Consider the following 18,822-nt stretch of genomic DNA (forward strand, 5'->3'; position numbering starts at 1 on the left):
TTATAGCGCCAACATATTCCGCAGCACTTTTCAATTTTAGGGAGGACTTATACAGACAATACAGAATAAGCATATCTCATGTCGAAAGGAGTGAGGGCCTTTACTATATTGAGAGATATATAGATATATATATATATATATATAGATATATATATATATATATATATATATATATATATATATATATATATATATATATATATATCATCATATATATATCATCATATATTGATTGACTATATTGATAGTTTAATTCGCTTTTTTACTTATTCTAGTATCAATTGTTTTTTAGGTTAAAGCTCTCTAATAATGGCGCTTATTTGGTACCATGACATATCAGGCATTTAACAGTTTTCGTTCTTTTTTTTTCGCCACTTTTGATGCCGAAGAGATACTTCTGTATACACGGTCCTGTTTATACAGGACACTCAGTGGACGTCTCTTAATATATTTTTGAAGTTTGTCAGTGTCGGGGATTTGAACTCCGGACCCCTGATATGGAAGGTAGAAATATTACTAGTGAGCCACAGGCTGCACTGCTATGTACAGGAGAGTTTTCTCAGCTAAAAAAACTGAAGCATTTTTCTTTACATGCATAATATAACATTATATATAGGGCGGCCTATCATGTTTCAAATCAAAGTCCTTTTATACATGGCCCATTCACTATTTCTCTAAACATAATTCTCCATCAAACTCCACCGCACCCAAAAGCTCTACAAATATTTGCTGGTGACTAGCCCATGCAGCCTATATTTATCCCCCATTCCCTGAAGATGGCTGGACCATCATTGTAAATAAGCCACTGTACTTTGTCACCCCCAACTCATTGTAGATTGGAAGCTCTTACTAGCAGGGTCCTCATTATTTTTGCTTTAATTATTGTATTATCGTTAACTGTTACTTTTGACTGTTATATATCAAACCCTGAATTGTAAAGTGCTGCGGAATATGTTGGCGCTATATAAATAAAGATTATTATTATTATACTATTATATCATGCCAGTACATTATAAGTGCTGAAAAGTAATCACCAGAGATTTCTATCTATAGAATTACTATTAAAAATTGGACGTTACCATCACAGTAAACATGGACATATTTTGTGTCTCTGTAATTGTGACTATATAACAAAAAATCCCAAAAACATCATAATGTGTGTGTGCCACTGCAAACAAACCACTCCAGAGAACATGCAATAAGCAGAGCAAAAACACTGAGTTTTATAGGTTTTATATAAAGATAAATATAACTTTATTAGCACATACAAATTAGTCAATACATATGATTATACAAAAGATATGTGTAGGAGGGGTATAGGAGGTAGCAGCAGGGGCTTAAAACACACAGAGGACCATGCCAAATCACATGGTTTAGGGACTAGGGGGAACACCGAACTCAAGCATCGTAAAAAGGTTAAAAAGGCCTAACAAGACCAAGTGGTATATAGGCAGTATGGGACAATGTCCTTAGAGTTAAATAGCCATAATTGCAGTACAAAAACAAGACCTGATGTTGGTGTACCTACCAAAACATGGAAGTCCGAACAAGATAAATAAAAACTACATGGCTTACCCTGAGTGAGCACAACGCCCAAAATGACCGATGGATATGTACCGCTTCCCGATGCGCGTTTCGTGTAGAGCATACACGGCTTTATCAAGGGAAGGTGAATTACTATTAAAAGTTAGACGTTACCATCACAGTAAACATGGACATATTTTGTGTCCCTGTAATTGTGACAATATGTACAGTGATCACGTGAGTTATGGTGATCGGTAAATAGTGTGAATAAAAATGACACCTTGATTTTATTCATATTAGATTTTTTTATAGCAGTTAATAAAAAGTTCCTCATGCAGAACTTTGTTTTCTATTCTAAAAAAGAACACATAATGGAACCCAGACGGACCCCCACAACTAGTAACGGGACCACTCTTCTTCTGTTTGCATCAGTTGTGCTACAGATCAGTTTTGGACATAAATTCCATTTTCCTAAAATGGAACAGACAAAACTCACAAACTCAGGTGTGAACACACCCCAAAGCAGTCCGACAACAAATACAGACATGTCTGTGTTTGATCTGATTTGCGGATTGAACTCGCCCATTCAATGGAAGGGGTCTGCATTCCCGCATAGTACTCTGATGCCATCCGTGTATCATCTGCGCACTGCCTGTTTTTTACTGAACAGTTGATATGAGCAGCTTTGAAAAAGCCCTAATTTTTTTTCCCTCCCTTAATAGAAATTGTAAAACTGACGCACGGACTAAAAATGGATCTAGCACACTAAAGAAAAAAACGCTGTAGTCAGATTGAGGGATAATGCTATGTTCACATTCTGAAGTGTTGTGCACTGAGCACTCAGTCTTGGGCTACATCTTCATTTATAAAAATGGTGTACAGGTGTGCAGCTGATGTGGCCATTGCGGACTTGTTTGGCCCCGTGTGCAGCTTTAGATTAGCATTGCAGACAGGTGCAGAAGCCTCCTTCTTATATATGAAATATAGTGGTCCATTAACTGAATCAGAATGGTGTATGTTACAGTATTTTTCCTCGTGAACCACCAGACACCAATATTTTTACAGTGCAGAACTTCATAGTGTGAATCTGTCCCATGGAGAAGGGAAGGATGATGGAGAGATCATATACCTGCCTGGCAGTGTGTGTGCTTGGTTGTGGTAAACAGCCATAGAAATTGAAGAAGGGGGGGGTAACTGAACTTCATCTGCCCTAGTTCTTGAGAAATCAAAACATATCATGTGACCAGTGCTGGAGAAACGTCCCGAGAGGAAGACGTTTGAATGTGGAAAAGGTGAAAAAACAGCTATTAGGGCTGATCACCGGTGAAGTGTCACCTACCTCATCCTCATCTGCCCTGGTGGTCCAGAGTCTGCGAGGTGGCCTGTTTGTATTGCGTCCTTGGTGGAGTCCTGCGGAGCGGGGCGTCGGGACTTTCCCTCAGAAGGTGTGTGGTGCATGGTTGGGAGGCTGCTGATCCCGGGCTTTGTATCGGCCCTGAGGGGGTAGAGTTGAAGTGGAGAGAGGCTGGGAGCTGAAAAACAACCTGGGGCCCTCACATCTCTGTGGATTTCAGCAACTTCAATGTGGCAGTGAAATGGTGTCTAAAATTCTTGCATTTTGAATTTGGCCCAAACAGTGCATCAAGGCCTTGAGACTCTCCTTTGTACTCTGTTCACTACAGGGCCATCTCTTATATTTTATATGGGAATTTGTTAAGCTCCAAATAACTGTCCTCCATTGTTAATCACATCAAAACTCCATTCAGTGGTCATTTGAACTACAACAACTACAGTCATGGCCAAAAGTTTTGAGAATGACACCAAAATTATATTTTCACCTGATCTGCTGGCCTCAGGTTTTTATTAGTGTTTGTCTTATGTTTATATCACATACAGAAATATAATTGCAATCATATTATGAGTACCAATAGGTTATATTGACAGTTAGAATGAGTTAATGCAGCAAGTCAATATTTGCAGTGTTGCCCCTTCTTCTTCAAGACCTCTGTAATTCTCCCTGGCATGCTCTCAATCAACTTTTGGACCAAATCCTGACTGATAGCAGTCCATTTTTGCATAATCAATGTTTGCATTTTGCCAGAATTTGTTGTTTTTTTTTGTCCACCCGTCTCTTGATGATTGACCACAAGTTCTCAATGGGATTAAGATCTGGGGAGTTTCCAGGCCATGGACCCAAAATCTCTATGTTTTGTTCCATGAGCCATTTTGTTATCGCCTTTGCTTTATGGCAAGGTGCTCCATCATGCTGGAAAAGGCATTTTTGGGCGCCAAACTGCTCTTGGACGGTTGGGAGAAGTTGCTCTTGGAGGACATTCTGGTACCATTCTTTATTCATGGCTGTGTTTTTAGGCAAGACTGTGAGTGAGCCGATTCCCTTGGCTGAGAAGCATCCCCACACATGAATGGTTTCAGGATGCTTTACAGTTGGCATGAGACAAGACTGGTGGTAGCGCTCACCTCTTCTTCTACGAATAAACTGTTTTCCAGATGTCCCAAACAATCGAAAAGGGGATTCATCAGAGAAAATGACTTTGCCCCAGTCCTCAGCAGTCCACTTCCTGTACCTTTTGCTGAATATCAGTCGGTCCCTGATGTTTTTTCTGGAGAGAAGTGGCTTCTTTGCTGCCCTCCTTGAAACCAGCCCTTGCTCAAAGAGTCTCCGCCTCACAGTGCGTGCAGAAGCACTCACACCAGCCTGCTGCCATTCCTGAGCAAGCTCGGCACTGCTGGTAGTCCGATCCCGCAGCTGAAACAGTTTTAAGATACGGTCCTGGCGCTTGCTGGTCTTTCTTGGGCGCCCTGGAGCCTTTTTGACAACAATGGAAGCTCTCTCCTTGAAGTTCTTGATGATGCGATAGATTGTTGACTGAGGTGCAATCTTTGTAACTGCGATACTCTTCCCTGTTAGGCCATTTTTGTGCAGTGCAATGATGGCTGCACGTGTTTCTTTAGAGATAACCATGGTTAACTGAAGAGAAACAATGATACCAAGAACCAGCCTCCTTTTAAAGTGTCCAGTGATGTCATTCTTACTTAATCATGACTGATCGCCAGCCCTGTCCTCATCAACACCCACACCTGTGTTAATGGATCAATCACTAAAGCGATGTTAGCTGCTCCTTTTAAGGCAGGACTGCAATGATGTTGAAATGTGTTTTGGGGGTTAAAGTTCATTTTCTGGGCAAATATTGACTTTGCAAGTACAGTAATTGCTGTTAAGCTGATCACTCTTTGACATTCAGGAGTATATGCAAATTGCCATTACAAAAAATGAAGCAGTAAACTTTGGAAAAATTACTATTTGTCTCATTCTCAATACTTTTGGCCATGACTGTATTTTTCATCATTTACTTTGGGCGCCATCTTGAGGCACACAGGAATATTGCTGTCTCATTTTTTTGGTCACCTAATAACCAGCCTTGACCCCACGTATACAGATTGTCAATGGAAAATAGTTGTCCTGCCCTGGCGATCTCATTATTTCTTATCATGAAGTAACTACTGTTTACAAACTATGATTCTGTGAGTCTTCCAGTTCAGGTGCCGACCATGTGATCTCAGATTATCTGCTCATATTCTCCCCCCCCCCCTGTACATTGCCTCCAGGCTCCTGATTTTTGATCTTGCAGCTCAGCAATTCTTTGAAATCATCACGCAGCTGAAGGTCGTCTTCGAACTATATTTTTGGCATATATGGACCGCTACCTTCTCCGTAGCGGACAAAAACAACCTTCCTTCTCCAATCACTCTGACTTCTCCAAGCTTCATAATATGGCTCCTACTCTAGACCAAGAGGAACATCCCGCCCAATCCGAGGACGGAGGAGATCTACGTCAACCCCCCAAAACGCCCCGCAATCCTACTTCTAGGAAAGGGGATTCACAAATGGACCCGTCGGAACTAGCGGCTGAGGTCACTGCTAGACTACTTCCTGAAATCAAAACCATAATACAATCCACTCTAAATACGGCCCTGATGGATCTACAAGCCAGACAGGATGAACAAGCCGAACAGCTCACTGAGCTGGAAACACGAATTTCGAGCATTGAAGATGATTCAAATGAGGACCATTCCAAAATATTAGCTATTGTCCGTGAGAACACAGTTCTGAGAGATCGTATTGATGACCTTGAGAACCGCTCTCGCAGAAGCAACCTGCGCTTGGTGGGTCTACCTGAATCGTATCTTCAAAACACTTTGAAATCCCTATGCGAGAATGAAGTCCCAAAAGCTCTAAAACTACCTGAAGGTAAAAGGGTGGAAAGGGTCCACAGAATTGGTCCTCCACCCTCTGTCTCTGGAGCTCACAATACAACCAGACCAAGACAGGTCATTATGAAATTTTTGGATTTCAATGATAAAGCTGACATTATCCGAGCATACAAACAGTTAAACCATCCATTGATAATTCAGGGCCCTAAAATCTTGTTTTTTGAAGACTACTCCATTACTCCATTGAAGTAACCAGGAAAAGGAAGTCCTTCAGTTCTTTGTGCACCAGACTGCACAAAGAAAAAATCTGCTTTCAACTCCGCTACCCGGCTACTCTGCGCCTGAAAGACACACATGGCTCTTTCCGGGAATTTCTCTCACCTGATAAGGCAGAATCCTTTGTCAGCGGTCCCTTGGGTCCAAGGGCCAGCCCTGAACAGACCCACCAAACGATAACTCCCTCTAGCTCACGTTCCCCTGGGAGACCCACCAAACGAGGAGACAAAGGAGACCAGAGCTATAACAATCGTTGATAAAATGAATTTCTCCTTTCTACCTGGAGACTCTGGAGAAAAAAATCCTTTTTTTTTTGGAGGCAATAGCTTAAGAAAAAGTTTGATAAAATAACTTAAATAAGGGGGATCTAAATTTAAATGTAATTTGTTATTTTACTTATTTTATTTGAATATGTATATCATATCTTGGAATGTTAAGGGTTTGCGTTCTCCCCAAAAACGGATGAAGGTCCTTAGACATTTAAAATGTTTAAAGCCCGACATAGCCCTCCTACAAGAAAAGCATCTACCTGGAGCAGATTTCCCCCGGATGAAAAAATTGTGGGTGGGGAGTATCTATGGTTCATCGTCCTTAGATAGAAAGGCTGGAGTCTTAATCCTTATCAATAAACAATTTATACACCAGGTCATAAGTCAGCAGCAGGATGGAGAGGGGAGGCTGATCCAATTAACACGATCTACTTCTTGTGGAACCTTCTCTATCTATAATGTTTATGCGCCTAACATAGGCAGCAAATCTTTTTTCAAACAATTGGAGACTAGATTCCTACTTGACCCCAACCCTAACAAAATAGTAGGTGGAGATTTTAACTCGGTGGTTTCGGTGCACGAGGATAGGAAAAACACTGCTGGTACTCCGCAATCAACAACCTCGCATGACAAAGCACTAGCACCTCTTTTGTCTACTTGCCATTTAATTGATTCATGGAGGTTCCTGAACCCTAGTAATAGAGAATATACGCACTTCTCACATGCTAAGGACTCTTGGTCCCGTATTGACTATTTTTTCGTATCTCCCTCTCTGTTGGCTAAACTAGTAACGGTGCAAATTGGTGATATTGTTATTTCTGATCATGCCCCAGTAGGGTTGGAATTATTAAAAAATTTCCCTCGAGGCCCCGACTTCTTATGGAGGTTTCCAGATTACTTTTGCAAAGACGACTCATTTATTTCCTCTCTCAAGATATGGTGGAGCAAATTTTTATCTGACAATTCGGCACACCAAGATAACCCCACATTATTATGGGAATCGGTCAAGGTGGTAATTAGGGGGAAAATTTGGGCGTATACTTTTTCTCACAAAAAAAGAGTTATGAAGAAATATAGTGAACTGTCCTAAACTGAAACATGCCTACACTACATTTCCTCTTGACCCTTCCCCTCTTAATAAAACACATTGGTCTCAAAAACAATCTGAATTCATCCGATACGCAGATATGAGAGAAAAATTCCATTTATCTCAAACAGAAGCATACTTTTATAGGTTTGGCAACAAATCAGGGAGAATGTTGGCCAATTTAGCGAAAGGTGTGTCAAATTACTACTAAAACCAAACAAAGATCCATTATCCCCCAATTCATACAGACCGATTTCCCTTATAAATATCGATATTAAGCTTTTATCTAAAATAATGGCTGACAGACTGGCCTCTATTTTACCTCACCTTATATCCCAGGTTCAAGCAGGCTTTAAGGGCCGCTCAGCTACGCTAAATATTAGGAAAGTATTACTGGCGCTTGATAAAATCCACTCTACACCTGATTTTAAAGGGTCCACGGCAATTATCTCCCTTGACGCGGAAAAGGCCTTTGATAATATAAGCTGGGATTGGTTATATATGGTTTTAACCAAGATGTTATTGTCAGGCCCTTTTTTTTAATTATATTCATAATTTATACATGTCTCCAAAAGCCCAGGTGTATACCCCGGGTTTTCTATCCACTCCCTCCCCCCTTGAAAAGGGAACAAGACAAGGGTGTCCTTTATCCCCTTTACTTTTTAACCTGGCACTAGAGCCTCTAGTTCGTATTTTATCAGACCCTAAAACTTTTTCAGGCATCCAATTTAACAAAAAATCAATTCAGGCGGCCTTTTTTGCAGACGACACCATTTTGTTTGTCGGATCCCATTCTACATTTACCCCTAGTGTTGGATCTACTTAAAAATTTTGGCACTTATTCTGGATTCAAAATACGCTAAAAAATGTGAATTGCTACCATTAACTGAAAAAGGAGTGAAACTCTACCCAAAAAAATCTTTCTATGATATTAATATAGCTACATCTCATATCACCTATTTGGGCATAAAAATAGGCCGTCTGCCATCCTCTTTATATACGTTAAATTATCTCCCCCTCATCAAGAAAATCACTGATCAATTGAAATCGTGGCAGGATTTGCCCTTGTCTTTTTTAGGTAGGGCGCATCTCGTTAAGATGATCAGTACTTCTAAAATTATGTATCAACTCCAAACTCTACCATTGCTACTGAAACACTCTGATGTAATCACACTTAATAGGGCCTTTAGTCATTTTATATGGAGAGGAAAACGTCCTAGGATTAATCTAGACAAACTTATGTCATCCAAGGATGATGGAGGCATCAATTTTCCAAGTATCAGGAATTACAACCTTGCTTGCCTTTCTCGTTACATAATTCATTGGCTCCATAAAAGACATACATACTCTGATTACTCTTTGGAATCAGACTATGCTTACCCCTTCAATTTAACTGCACTTTTACACTCTCGCTACTCTTCCCTACCCCCAGCAATCAAAAAATCAGTAACTTTTAAAGACACCATTTCCGCCTGGAAAGCGGTTAGGAAAAAATATAGCCTTTCTTTCAGAATTTCGAAGCACCTGCCGCTATGGCGGAATCCGGAATTTCCACAGGGCTGTGAAAATAAATTATTTTTTAAATGGCAGCAAGCAGGTATAAATAACATATCTCATCTCCTCCACCCAACCGATCAGAGATGGTTGACGTACCCAGAGTGTATGGATAAGTATAATCTACCACTTCATCATGGCCTTCAATTTGAACAAATTAGACTATCCATTATGTCAAACTTAAAGGATGTTACCTTTGAGACCTTGCAAAATGAATTACATGTAATTTTATTATCCCCAACAGGCACTCCTTCAATATCTAGTCTTTACTCGGCTATGAAACCCAATTTATTAAAGATCCACCCTGACATTTTCTTTAAATATTGGAAGCAACAATTTGAAGACTTTGAAATTCCCACTAAGATCAGATTAGGCTGGAAGATATTTAGAAAGTACATTATAAACGAATCATGGAGAGAAACTCAGTACAAAATAATACACGGAGCCATCTACTCTTTTAATATACCGAAAAAAGATCCCTTGTCAAATAGACTGATTGCATGCCCTAAATGTCATCACCCATACTCTGACCTTATGCACGGCTTGTGGTCCTGCTCTGATTCAACAGTTTACTGGAATCAAGTCTCAGACCTGATGAATAATATTTGGGGCCCAGGGTACACTCTCTCTCCATACTTAGCCCTACTACATCATTGGAACAACCCAGAGAACCCCAACAAAAAATCAAAAGGCCCCCCAAAACTGCTCCATACTCTACTCTTCCTGGCAAAAAAACAGATACTCAAACATTGGCTAGATCCTATCATTCCCCCTATAGCAGAGCTAATAATCCAAATGAAACATTTTATGGGAGTAGAGCAATTAGATGCCCTCAGTAACAAAGAAGAACAAGCTGGGAAGTTTCTGTCAAAATGGAAGCAGTTTATTATAACATGCTGCTCTCTGACTGAAAAGAATAAAATTGTCCAACCATTTACTTCTACAGAATGGTATATTCTGGAGGATCTAAACAACAGCCTAGGACTTTTACGCGTTAACTAAAGCAGGGGAGTTAATCAACACAATTTACCGATAATTACTTAATTTCCTTGATTGAAGATGACTGTAAGTTGCTAACACTTAATCTTGGTATTTTTTGTTTAGCTGTATATTTGTTAGGCCAGCTAACCGGAACTTATTGATTACATATTGTACCTGATTTGTACCTGATTTTTGTACAAGCTCCTTAGTATTGTGCATTATGGCTTTGTTTCATACGTCTTTTTATGTATTTGTTTTTCTGAAAAAACCTAATAAAAATGATGTTTGAAAAAAACAAACAGCTATTAGGGTTTCTGATGAACAGGATAGCTCAATGCAAAAAAAACAGATATGTGCATTATTAACTACAGAAGCTTAGTCACATATGTGGTTACCTATTTTTGTGCACAAAGGTGTCCGTCGCCTTTAAGCTAAGTGATCTTTGAAAGAACGAGCGACTGTCAACCATGGATTACAGAGGACACTGCTGCAAATTCATTTTCAGATCCTCCAGTTCTTCCATATTCATGATGGAATCCAATGCTTTCTGTTGACTCTCAATACATATAAAATAGTATAAAGAACTTGTTCTCCTATCTTGTAACTAAAGCTTAGCTCCTTTTTGTAAAAAAAAAATACAAATCCTACACTTGCACCAAAGCCATGTCTTATTTTCCATGACCATATTGCTGTGATCTGTGCTAGATGCATGTACTATACCTGTCACCAAGGGTATGAGAGATGGACACTATCTAATAGCACTGACTTACACTTTGTTGGTCCACTGAACAAGAAACTGCAAATGATTGGTGACAGGTGAAGTGAAACCAGAACCTATAGATAAGACGGCTTCAACAGAGAAGAGAAAATATTGAAAAAGCACAGCCTGGTGGCCTAACCTCATAATCTAATGGTCCTTGGGTAGTAGTCTACTGTCTTAGTCAGTCTAAATCTGAATTCTATTATAGTTTGTATGGAAATTATATAGATTAATATTAATATAATTTCAATGTAGTGTTATTGACAAATAATAATTTTATTCTTGGCAGATGACTGTACCAGGACCTCAGAAGGACATCTGATATTTTCAGATTTTGCAGAAGATGATTATGGTATCACATCAGATACATATGAAGAACATGTAATTATCCCAGATACACCTCAAGCCTTTCTTAGGAAAAATCTATCATCTGATCCTTTTCAACAGGTCCTTTCTTCTGCTTCATTAAAGGAAAATATGAAAAACAATAACCACAAAAGTACTGATGAACATGAAGCACATCACACAGGGGAGAAACCATTTTTATATTCAGAATCTGGGAAAAGTGACAGTGTTAAATCAGGATTTATTTCACATGAGAGAAGTCACTCAGGGAAGAAGCTAATTCCATGTTTAAAATGTGGGAGATATTTTAAAAAGAGAGCATATCTTGTTATACATCAAAGAACTCACACAGGGGAGAAGCCATTTTCATGCTCCGAATGTGGAAAATGTTTTACAAGTAAATCACATCTTGTTTCACATCAAAAAACTCACACAGGAGAAAAGCCATTTTCATGTTCAGAATGTGGGAAATGTTTTAGTGAGAAAAAAATTCTTGTTACACATCAAAGAATTCACACAGGGGAGAAGCCATTTTTATGTTCTGAATGTGGGGATTGTTTTAATCAGAGATCAAATCTTGTTAGACATCAGAGAATTCATACAGGGGCGAAACCATTTTCATGTTCAGAATGTGGGAAATGTTTTATAGATACATCACAACTTGCTAGGCATCAAAGAACTCATACAGGGGAAAAGCCATTTTCTTGTTCAGAATGTGGGAAATGTTTTATAGATACATCACAACTTGCTAGGCATCACAGAACTCATGAAAGAAGCTGCTTTTGTTCAATACATTGTCACCATGTAAAATAAAAATTGCAAGTTATAATCAAGTAAAGTCGCTTTTATATGAGAAAGGATAAACAACTTAGAACACTAAATGTTTATTAGAAAATGTGTGTACCGTATTTTGCGGCTTATTAGATGCACCGGACCATTAAAACGCACCCCAAATTTGGGAGAGGGAAATAGGAATTTATTTATTTTTTTTAATAAAATAGTTGTGCGTCTTATAGTCTTCTTTTACAGTAACTCACTGGAGGGGTGGTTGCAGTGGAGCTGCTGCAGGAAGCTGGCGGCTGAGGCACGAGTAGGGCGTTGGTGTGGGCCCCGGGCTAGGAGGAGGGGGTGTTCGGCAGTGCGAGGCTATGGTGGGCTTCAGGCTTTCAGAAAATATCGGGAGTCCCCGCACATCCCATCCTTTTCACTGCGGTGGACCCTGGGAAAATGGCTGCTGGAGGCAGCACATGCTCAGATTGAGATCTCGTGAGCCGACATTTTGTGAAAGGCCGGAGCCCACAGAAGCCTCGCACTGCCGAACACCCCCTCCTGCCAGCCCATGGCCCGCAGAATCACATCACTCCTGCCGCCACTGCCAGCTTCCTGCAGCAGCGACTCTACCTCCTGAGACCCTGCTCCACCGCAATTCCCCCCCCGCGTTAAGCTACATTCGGATTATAAGATGCACACCCATTCCCCCCCCCCACACACACACATTTTGGATAAAAAAATTGAGTCTTATAATCTGAAAAATACGTAATTACCAATGACTATTTGTTCTAAAAAGCAATTACAATCCTAATGTCTACAAAATATTTAACATTTGTATGTACTATTTAAAGAGAACCTGGTAGCAGGATTTAGCCCTAGAAACCAAAAGCATAGCCATGATGGCATTGTAATGTTGATTAATCTGATACCTGATGTGAAGGGATCCGATCAGTGGCTGCTGAATACTAACCTTGTGAAGTTTTCATAAAATGACGCCTTTTGTGTTTCAGTGTGCTTTGGGGCGGGAAGTGGGGGCAGGGTCTTCTTCTGGTTCTCCGCCACCCACCAGCCTCCTCTGCTTCTTCTACAGGTCACTGATTAATCTGTGACCTGCCTCCTTTTTAAAATTCAATACCGCTGCAATCATTGTGTGGGCGGCGCGTGCACAGTGTGAGTCTATGCCCTGTGTGCAGGACTTCAATAAAATGGCACTGGAGGTGGCGCATACGCAGATTAAGATTTTGGTCAAAAAAATTGTGAGCCAAAATTTTGACCTACTGATCGGATCCCTTCACTTTAGGTATCAAATTAATCAGCATCACAGTGCCATTAAGGCCATGCCTTTAGTCTGTAGGGCTAAATCCTACTAACAGGATCTCTTTAACCCTTAATTTGTCGAGTGGAGTCCATTGGACCCCAATCGAATTTGTTTATAGTCATATTTCCCCAAGTATGGAAGGTGGGTAACCGTCTGTTTCGCTAGCTTCCTAGCTTGGGCACCCCTCCGTCCTCAGTGCATCACGAAACGCTGCATCAACTACGCATGCCACAGCGGAAAAAAATTCAAAGTATTTCTAATACTGTCCACTATGCATCATGATAGAGTTATATATGAGGATCGTAACAAGAAGCCGGAAATAATAGACTTTTACAATAAAACCAAGGGTGGCGTTCATACAATCGTCAAACTGTGCGAAACTGAAAATACATTGCTCGGCACAGTAAGAGATGGCCAATGGTCATATTTTTTCATCTCTTAATGTATCAGCAATAAAGGCTTATGCTATTTATAACATGAATAATGAGGCTAAAATTACCCCTAGAGCATTTCTGAAACTTTTGTCGAATTTGTAAGAGCTCATAAAAGTATGACAGCGGAAATTTCCACTTTACCACGTTTATTTAAAAGAAATGATGACTTTCTTGTTCTTGAAGTAGCCCAAGTCCTATGAAAAGTCGGTGTCATTTATGTGTGAGATCTAGTGACCGAGAAACTACAACCAAATGTGATAATTGCAAGAAATTTATGTACAATGAGCACCATAAGAAGATTCTTGTGCCAAATAATTACTTGTATATAAGTAGATGCTTAAATTTTGTTGATTACTAAAAATGTTATATTTTCTTTTAGCTAAGATTGTGTACCTTAAGTTCCTAAATAAAGTAAAAATTCTTCTTTTAATATATTGTTTTTCAATATGAAAACTGGGGTCCCATGAACCCCACGTGACTAATAGTGTAAATAAAGTGCAAAACTGTGAAAAATCTGCTCACCATTACCAGTTCCATACATCTGTTCAGCAGTCCTGAAATCTGCAGAGAAAACTTGTCAGCTTCAGCAAGTGAATATAAAAATAGAAAAAGTGCTGCTGGATTTATATAAAAAAATATGGAGAGAGCTACACTATGCCCAATTAATTAATAAATATATAATAAATGATTGCGGAAATTCATGCCATTAGGAGAGCGAGTATTGACCGTGTACGGATCATACCACATCTCCTGGGCACGGGAGGAAGCAAGAGAGTATACAGATATTACAGCAGGGGATCGCAGAGGATTAATTTTGTGAGGTAAAATATTTCACTCCCTGTTTTTAAACAATATTTTACCTCACAAAATGAATCCTCTGCGATCCCCTGCTGTAATATCTGTACACTTTTGCTTCCTCCCCTGCCCAGGAGCGCTGGTATGTTCCGTACATGGTCAGACTCAGACAATTTTTAAAATGACCTTTTGTTCGTGGGAAAACCCCTTTAAGTTTTCTTTTTATTTATATCAGCCTTATGTTCAGCAATTCTTGATTTAATTTTTTGTATTGTACAACCGCTATATTTCACAACATCATGACCCTGGAAAATGCATCCCAGGACCAAGGAAGTCAACATTAGAGGGATTTTGCACAAAATTTACATCTTTATTAGTCAATTATATTACATATTTATTAGTCAATAATGAACTCCACCTTCTTGTCACGCCAAGTGTGGGAAAGACTAGTGCAACACAGAGGGAAAAGGGAATGAGAGCCGAGACACTAGGGAAAGGGGGAAGTGGAGACCTCCTAGTCTGGTCTAGCGCCACCCTGTCTCAACTATCGTCCCTATATTGCCTCTTCAGCAGTCGCCGCACGCGTGCCTCGCCCTACTCTCCCTGGCATATGGCTAGGGATGGGAGGAGATGAGCACTAGTCAACCTCCGCTAAATTCTATAGACAACAGGGGTGGATGAAACAGGGAGAAAACGGCTTAGCTATAGATGAACTCCAAATAAGCACACAGCCTCAAGCTCCAGAGAGGACGAAGTACTGCTCCTGCTAAGCTTCACAAGTAGAAATGAGTATAACCGGCGACTCCCTCTCAGACACACCAGGTATATATACACCCAGGCCAGAGAGCTAATTAAAAAAGAGAGAGGTAGCCGCTCGGTCCTAAAGACAGCCTCTTATCTAGAAGCTGTCTGCAATGCCAAACGTAGAGATCTCTTGCAACCCACTGCAGGGTGACTGTCCGTCACCTCCGACACACCCGTGACACTTCTGCAGCTAATTGACACACCATTTCTAGATGTTTAAATACCTTCAGTCTCTCCAGAGAGTCACCAGTGATAGTTCTATTTTCCTCTGTACTGTTCTGAAGTACTTGTAGTCAGCTTGTGTTTTCTTGGAGTTCCCTTGGATAATAGTTGATGTGATCCCTCTGGTGTCTTCTCAAGCTAAGTGTATTCCCTTGTATGTTTACCTGTTTGTCTTTAGTTGCAGTGGGGGCTGACTAGTGCTCACCTCGCCCCCCCATCTAGGGCCTATCGCTAGGGGCAGGCAGAGATTAGATTTCCTGCTCGGAGATAGGTGCGGAACCTATTTAGGGACGTTAGAGGAGACAGGGTATTGTCAGATCTGCCTAGGTGTCTCTACTCCCTCTTTCCTTAGTGTTTGGGCTTCTTTCCCCTCTTCCCGTCGTTAGTCTTTCCCTCACCTTGCGTGACACCTATTCTTGATAATTGTGCTTTGTTCTTTGAATAGATGATCATTTGAGCAAATGCATTTGGCTCTGGCCATTTCGCCAAAATGGTGTTTCCGGATTAGGTTTACGGTGAATGATGTTGATTATTTTTGATTAAACAGTAGTTCATCCATAAATGTAAAAAATATATGTGTTTTACTGCATCTGAGCTGATAAATTTCAGGTTTAGATCATTCCCATTTATATAGTCACATAAACCAGTCACAGTCACTTCACCACCAATCCGAACTAGCAGTACATAGTTACATAGTTTATAAGGCCGAAAAAAGACAAGCGTCCATCCAGTTCAGCCTATTTCTTGTGCACTGCAGCTATTCCGCAGCGTTGATACAGGGGAAGGCAAAAAAAAACATGCGGTATAGGCCAATTTACATCATTGAAGAAAAATTCACTTCCCGACACCAATCTGGCAGTCAGATTAAATCCCTGGATTAATTAACTAAGCATAAGATGTAATTTTATTGTTCTCAAGAAAGGCATCCAGGCCTCTCTTGAACTCATTAAGTGAGTTGGACATCACCACTTCCTCTCCCAGAGAGTTCCAGAGTCTCACAGCTCTGACCGTAAAGAATCCCCTTCTATGCTGGTGCAGGAACCTCCTTTCCTCCAGACGCATAGTGTGCCCCCTCGTCTTTGTCACCATCCTTGGTATAAACAGGTCATGGGAGAGATCTCTGTACTGCCCCCTGATGTATTTATACATGTTTATGAGGTCTCCCCTAAGCCTTCTCTTTTCCAACTTAAATAGGCCTAATTTTGACAACCTCTCTGGGTATTTTAGTCCCTCCATTCCCTTTATTACCTTAGTCGCCCTCCTTTGTACCCTCTCTAGCTCCAATATGTCTTTCCTGAGCACCAGAGCCCAGAACTGTGCACAGTATTCTAAGTGCGGCCTTACCAGCGCTTTATACAGAGGAAGAACAATGTTCTCATCATATGCCCCTATTCCTCTTCTGATGCATGCCATGAATCTATTTGCCTTCGCAGCTGCTGCCTGACACTGGGCACTCCAATTTAATTTGCTATTAACCAAGACGCCCAGGTCCTTCTCCATGTCAGATTTCCCCAACGGTTTCCCATTTAATATGTATGGGTGACTGCTGTTTTTCTTTCCCATGTGTATGACCTTACATTTATCGGCATTGAACCCCATTTGCCATTTTTTGGCCCAACTCCCCAATTTATCTAAATCCTCCTGTAGCTGTGCCCTATCCTCATCTGTATTAACTACTTTACAAATTTTAGTATCATCTGCAAATATTGCTATTTTACTATGCAACCATTCCACTAGATCATTAATAAATATATTAAATAATATAGGGCCCAAGACAGACCCTTGAGGCACCCCGCTAGTAACCCTGACACACACTGAGCTTACTCCATTGATAACCATCCTCTGCTTTCTATCACTCAGCCAGCTATTTACCCACTTGCACACATTATCCCCCAGACCAAGCATTCTCATTTTATATACCAACCTTTTGTGTGGCACGGTATCAAACGCTTTGGAGAAGTCAAGGTATACAACATCCACTGACTCTCCCCGGTCCAGCTGTGAGCTCACCTCCTCGTAGAAGGCGATCAGGTTTGTTTGGCAGGAGCGATCGCTCATGAATCCATGTTGATATGGAGTTAGACAGTTATTATCATTAAGATATTCTACAATAGCATCTGTAAGAAATCCTTCAAAGAATTTACCCACAACAGACGTTAAGCTGACTGGTCTATAGTTCCCAGGGTCACTTTTAGACCCCTTTTTGAATATTGGTACCACATTTGCTTGGCGCCAGTCAAGTGGGACAGTCCCTGTCCATAAAGAGTGCTTGAATATAAGATACAGCGGTCTGTCTATCACATTACTTAATTCTTTTAGTACCCGGGGGTGTATGCCATCTGGGCCTGGTGACTTGTCTATTTTGATATTATTTGGGCGTTTCTGAACTTCCTCCTGGGTTAGGTGGGTGATATTTAGCGGAGGGTTTACTTTATCACTCTGCATTTCCTCCAATAAATTGTTTTCTTTTGTGAAAACAGTGGAGAAGAAGCTATTGAGTAGGTTTGCTTTACCCTCATCGCCCTCTATAATTTTACCCAGGTTATTTTTCAATGGGCCAACTCCATCAGTTTTAATCCTTTTACTGTTTATATAGTTAAAGAACAGTTTGGGATTCGTTTTACTTTCCTTGGCAATTAGTCTCTCTGTCTCCTCTTTTGCTATTCTTATTTGTTTCTTACAGATTTTGTTTTTTTCCCTATAAGATATTAGCGCTTCCTCACTGCCTTCTTGTTTAAGTTTACCGAAAGCCCTTTTTTTGTTTTTCATTGCCCTCTTGACTTCCTTATTTAGCCACATTGGCTTCCTCCTATTCCTAGCCCTTTTATTCCCATAAGGTATGTACCTTCTACAGTGACTATGTAGGACTGTTTTGAAAAGTTCCCATTTTCTATCCGTGCTCCTATTACTAAAGATACTATCCCAGTCTATAAGGTGAAGGGCATCTCTTAGCTGATCAAATTTTGCCCTCCTGAAGTTCAGCGTTTTTGTGACTCCCTTGCTGGGCACCCTACTGAAGCACATGTGGAATTGTATAATGTTGAGGTCACTATTTCCCAGGTGCCCCCCGACCTGGTATGTTATCTATGAAGCGACCATACCAAACTATGCAGTCAAAAATTAGGTTATTGAGTGAAAAAATTAATAATTTTTCCCACCATGCCACGTACAGCATGCAAAGGGAAAATTTCGCTCCCATTGGGGCTCCCCTGATTTGCAAATAATAAGTCATCAAAGATAAAATAATTATGATGGAGTAAAAACTCAACCACACTTCAATTAAACTGTTGTACTTCAAAGCTGAAGGTGCTGCAGGTGGAAAGGTGGTACTCAACTGCCATAAGGGTAAGTTTGTGCGGAATGCAAGAAAATATATTGACAATGTCAAAAGGCAGCAATGATGAATCTTCTGTCCATGGAAAATCATTGAAGGGCCCTTAAGGCATCAG

At 40.4% G+C, this 18,822-nt stretch overlaps 1 protein-coding gene across 2 annotated transcripts in view; it reads left to right on the top strand.

Annotated features, from left to right (window-relative positions):
- The window catches only part of LOC141272008 (uncharacterized), a 326,760-nt gene extending 314,077 nt beyond the window's left edge, over positions 1-12,683 (top strand). For both annotated transcript variants that reach the window (XM_073682287.1, XM_073682286.1), the window contains exon 7: positions 10,974-12,683. In XM_073682287.1, the coding sequence (XP_073538388.1) occupies positions 10,974-11,842 (869 nt within the window). In that variant the 3' untranslated portion in view covers positions 11,843-12,683. The remainder of the gene's footprint in view (positions 1-10,973) is intronic.
- The last annotated feature ends 6,139 nt before the right edge of the window (positions 12,684-18,822 follow it).

Source organism: Phyllobates terribilis, unplaced genomic scaffold, assembly GCF_046119375.1.
Source record: "Phyllobates terribilis strain yellow unplaced genomic scaffold, ASM4611937v1 Scaffold_5__5_contigs__length_657084704, whole genome shotgun sequence".
In the NCBI taxonomy this organism is placed as follows: Eukaryota; Metazoa; Chordata; class Amphibia; order Anura; family Dendrobatidae; genus Phyllobates; species Phyllobates terribilis.